We start from the raw sequence: 3,826 nt of genomic DNA, 5'->3' as shown, positions 1-3,826 counted from the left end.
AGAAGAACTTTTAAGTCTACTCAAAAAATTATTAAGTAAAATAGTGTACACATATTTCAAACCGGACCAACGGGTAATTATCCCTTTCGAATTCGTATCCATGGGTTACTTCAAACGTGGTCTTATAGAAATAGGCTCAATTACGACCCAATTAGCGTCACTATTTCTCCGTGTAGTCGTAACTGGGCCTAGGCCCAAACGTCTTGCTTGAGATGCCAGGTAGAGAGAGAGAGAGAGAGTCGAAGACACCAGACGAGAGTAGAGAGAGAGAGAGAGGAAATCAGGTCGAAGATGTTGCGGTTGAAGCGGTTGAGCTCTAGGGCACCAAGAATTCTCAGTTCTCGAATCTTCTTCACAATGGAAGACAAACCGATCTTTCTCATACCTTCACATAATCCATCACAAAGGTCCTCAAATCGCTTCCTCGACATTTACCAGGTCTGGTTCGTTTTCCTTTTGTTTGCTTTCCGAGAAAATAAATAAATAAATAGCAAAATGGATAAGAAAAAGTTTCATTTAGAAGTGTTAAATCTTAAATTCTCCGTCATTTTAAGCCTAAAACAATACACAAACATATAACTCAAATTTTCGTGTAATTATTGGTATTCTGTATTGAAAACTCTTTTGATTACAGATTGGAAACAAAGCTGCGATCGAGAAAGAGCGTGCTCGACTGTACATTTCGATATCTATATTGTATTTTGTACACTTTCTCAATTCCTCCTTGTATAGTCCATGAATTGAATTTGAACTGTTATACTACTTAATGTAATGTTATCTAGGGCAGTGCAGATGAGATGAATAGGGGTTACTTTGCTGACATTTCTGAGATGAAGCAACATGGTGGTAAGGTATTGAATATCAATTGTTGTAATGTACTTTTTGTGGAATTATTATTGAGTTTATTGTTTGATTTTGGATTTTTTTTTTGTTGTTAATTTGTGATTGGAATTTAGTGATATTGCTTTGTATAGATTGCATTGGCAAATAAGATTATAATTCCGGCAATGGCAGCTGTGAAGTTTCCAGCACTAGAAGTGAATTATTCGGATGGTACAACTCTTAGGCTGCCGATGACTTCTAGTGGGAATTGTGTTGATGCATACAAGTCAGTTGTCCCAAAGGCAACCTTACTATGTCTTTCATTCCGAGCAAGTTCTCAGGTTTAAAATATATAGTTGTCTGTTATGATTTATCATCGTAGTTTTCATTATTGCTCAAATGCTTTACATTTTTTGACTATATCTCAATATAATATTTTATCCTATTTTAAGAAGGCATAGTAATCCTTTTGCGAAAGAATATTTTAGATCTTAGGTAAAAAATCATATATATGAAGCTGGGAAAAAATAAAAAGCAGATCTATGTCAATTGCCCATTCAAAGTGCATAACATGTATAAATTTGCCATTCGTGAGCCTTCTAGTAGATTTACATTGACAGTTTACCTGTGTTCCTCAATAGAAGATCCATATGGTCACCTATGGATAAATTGTTTGTCAAAACTTCGTCATCAAGCATATTTAACTTTCTTATGCTCTAAAGACAATGACATTTTTATTTCCTAGGTTGCCTCTCTCTCTCTCTCTCTCATTTTTTTGTGCCCAAAAAAGAAAAGGGAAGAGAAGAAACGTTGGATAATGTCTTCAATAGGCCCAAATCACAAGGCGGAAGTTCAAAAGCGAAAATAAAGAGTGGATGATAGTTTTTTAAATGAGCTAATGGCTGGTCTCTCTAAGCTTGGACTTGAGTCATATTGATGTAGCACAGCTATTAAGAGATTCGTTAACTTTTCAATTGATTCTAAATCTGTATGGAGAATTGATCCAATGAGAAGATAAATATATATATATATATGTATATATCAAGAAGAATACCGAACCAAACCAAACCAAACCAAACCAAACCAAGCCCTAACACAAACGGCCACAACCTTTAAACACACCATATATTTTTTGATGCTATAGACTATACAATGTAAAGACCTAGTACTTATAAGCTCGAAACCCTAATTTAAAATAGGTAACTAAATCATAACATTATTTGGAAACTTAAATCACTAATAAAATTAGTAATTAAATATACTAAGATCCGAATTAAACCATAAATAAAAAAATGAATAAATATAAATACAAAATTACAAAATAAATAAAATTTCCATGCCACATTTCACATCACATATTCTATTGTGTTTGACTTTGATCTTCATGATGTTCAAGTGCTCCATTTTTTGGGACTCGAGAAACAAAACATGGGAATACATAGAAGTAAAATTTACACTATTTGTAGTAGGGCTGTTCACAGGTCGGTCGGCTCGAATTCAGTGTTTAAACCACCACTCGAACCGACCCTTTCGGTTCAACGCTTTTTTCATCCGACGTCGACCGCCAGTGTGCTGAAACTCGACCGCACACTGATTCGGTATTGTCGGTCGATTTCAACAGTTTCGCAGAGAGCTCAAACAACACAGAAACTTTACCATTCACTCAATCAAATCTAAGAAATTAATTCAGAGTTTTCGAATACAAATAATGAAATCACACACACAGACCTCAGAGAGTGAAGAAAAATAGTCACATGGAGAGAGAAGGATCTAAAAGAGAGGAGATATGATACATTGAAAAAAGGAACTTATCATCACCATCAATCTGCTTGCGCCATTACCACCACGAGTCTGCCACTGCTACTGCCATTTTGATCACCACCATCATCTCCACTACTGCGAGACGAGTTGGGGGAAGAGCCACCATCACCATCCTTTTGTGAAGAACTATACCAGAGAGAGAGATAGTTGAAAGGGTTTTGGGTTCTCTAGGCCGTCTTTAGAGTTGCCTAGGATTTTTTTTTTTTTTTTTTCTTTCTGAAGGGAATTTGAGTTCCCTAGGCTGTCTTTACTGTTCTCTAGCATATAAAATATGAGTTCAATCTAAACACGTGGAGGGTAAATATATTTTTTAAATATTTTATCGGTCGGATCGGATTTATCGGATTTTTATGTGTACCACCCTTGACCAACCGTAAAATTGAAAAAATGGAGAAGTTACATCCGCAGCCGACCATCTCTATAAATAAAACTGTCCATAGCTCATCGGATTGGTTCGGACCGGACGGGTTTGTCGGGTCTCCGGGTTCCATGAACAGCCCTAATTTGCAGACTTGGCTTGTTATAAAAATGGCGTTGTTCAAAAAAACATAGCATTGTTTAAGGCTTTCAGTTATGCCAATAAATATTTTAAAGACAATTTGCTGGAAGTTCAGCTTTCCTGTATAGTTGATGTCTTAAATTTATCTTCTTTGACAGGCAATGGTTGATTCTTGGAGTGTGCCTTTTCTTGAGGCTTTCAGTAACTCAGAAAAAATTAAGTTATACGAGGTACTAGATTTTTATTGCTAAATTGGAAGACTGGTTCAGTTATTTGCATTTGTTTCCAGCTTATAGTTTTAAATTTGAAAACAAAAGCCCCCTTATTACATACCTTACTAGCTTCTTAAAATGAAAACTCATTTAATTCTTTGAACATTTGCTTATGCTGGAGGCCATTGTTGAAAACTCCTTCGGTGTTTGTCGTGCCCGAACAACTTTTGATAAGTTGCATTATACACGTATTTCAAGCGACTCGCGTCGTCGCATATTCAAGTTCACGTGCATCTCAAAAGCCGCGCGTTGTTGCGCACTTCAAAATCATGCATCATCATGCATTTGCATTTCAAAAAACAAACAAAAAAATATATAATTGCATCGCCATGCATCATTGTAATATAGTGCATATTGCATTGTAATTTGCATGCATTCACTGCATCACCTTTCATCTATGGCTTGCGCCTCT

The 3,826-nt window shown here is 35.9% G+C and overlaps 1 protein-coding gene across 2 annotated transcripts; it reads left to right on the top strand.

The window, feature by feature from the left end:
• Positions 1-224: 224 nt before the first annotated feature.
• On the top strand, positions 225-3,544 carry LOC145789331 (uncharacterized). Of its 2 annotated transcripts, none has more exons than XM_082906191.1 (5): positions 225-438; positions 635-696; positions 788-851; positions 975-1,163; positions 3,301-3,544. In XM_082906191.1, the coding sequence occupies exons 1-5, from the start codon at positions 292-294 to the stop codon at positions 3,391-3,393; spliced, it is 555 nt and encodes a 184-aa protein (XP_082762317.1). In that variant the 5' UTR covers positions 225-291; the 3' UTR covers positions 3,394-3,544. The 2 variants fall into 2 exon arrangements, with proteins under 2 accessions (XP_082762317.1, XP_082762318.1); XM_082906192.1 differs by having other exon boundaries at positions 226-438; positions 635-675.
• Positions 3,545-3,826: the final 282 nt, after the last annotated feature.

Source organism: Camellia sinensis, chromosome 14 (genome assembly GCF_055761805.1).
Source record: "Camellia sinensis isolate YWXY chromosome 14, ASM5576180v1, whole genome shotgun sequence".
Classification (NCBI taxonomy): domain Eukaryota; kingdom Viridiplantae; phylum Streptophyta; class Magnoliopsida; order Ericales; family Theaceae; genus Camellia; species Camellia sinensis.
The sequence above is the reverse complement of the archived record's forward strand: the minus strand, read 5'-3'. Positions and strand labels throughout refer to the sequence as shown.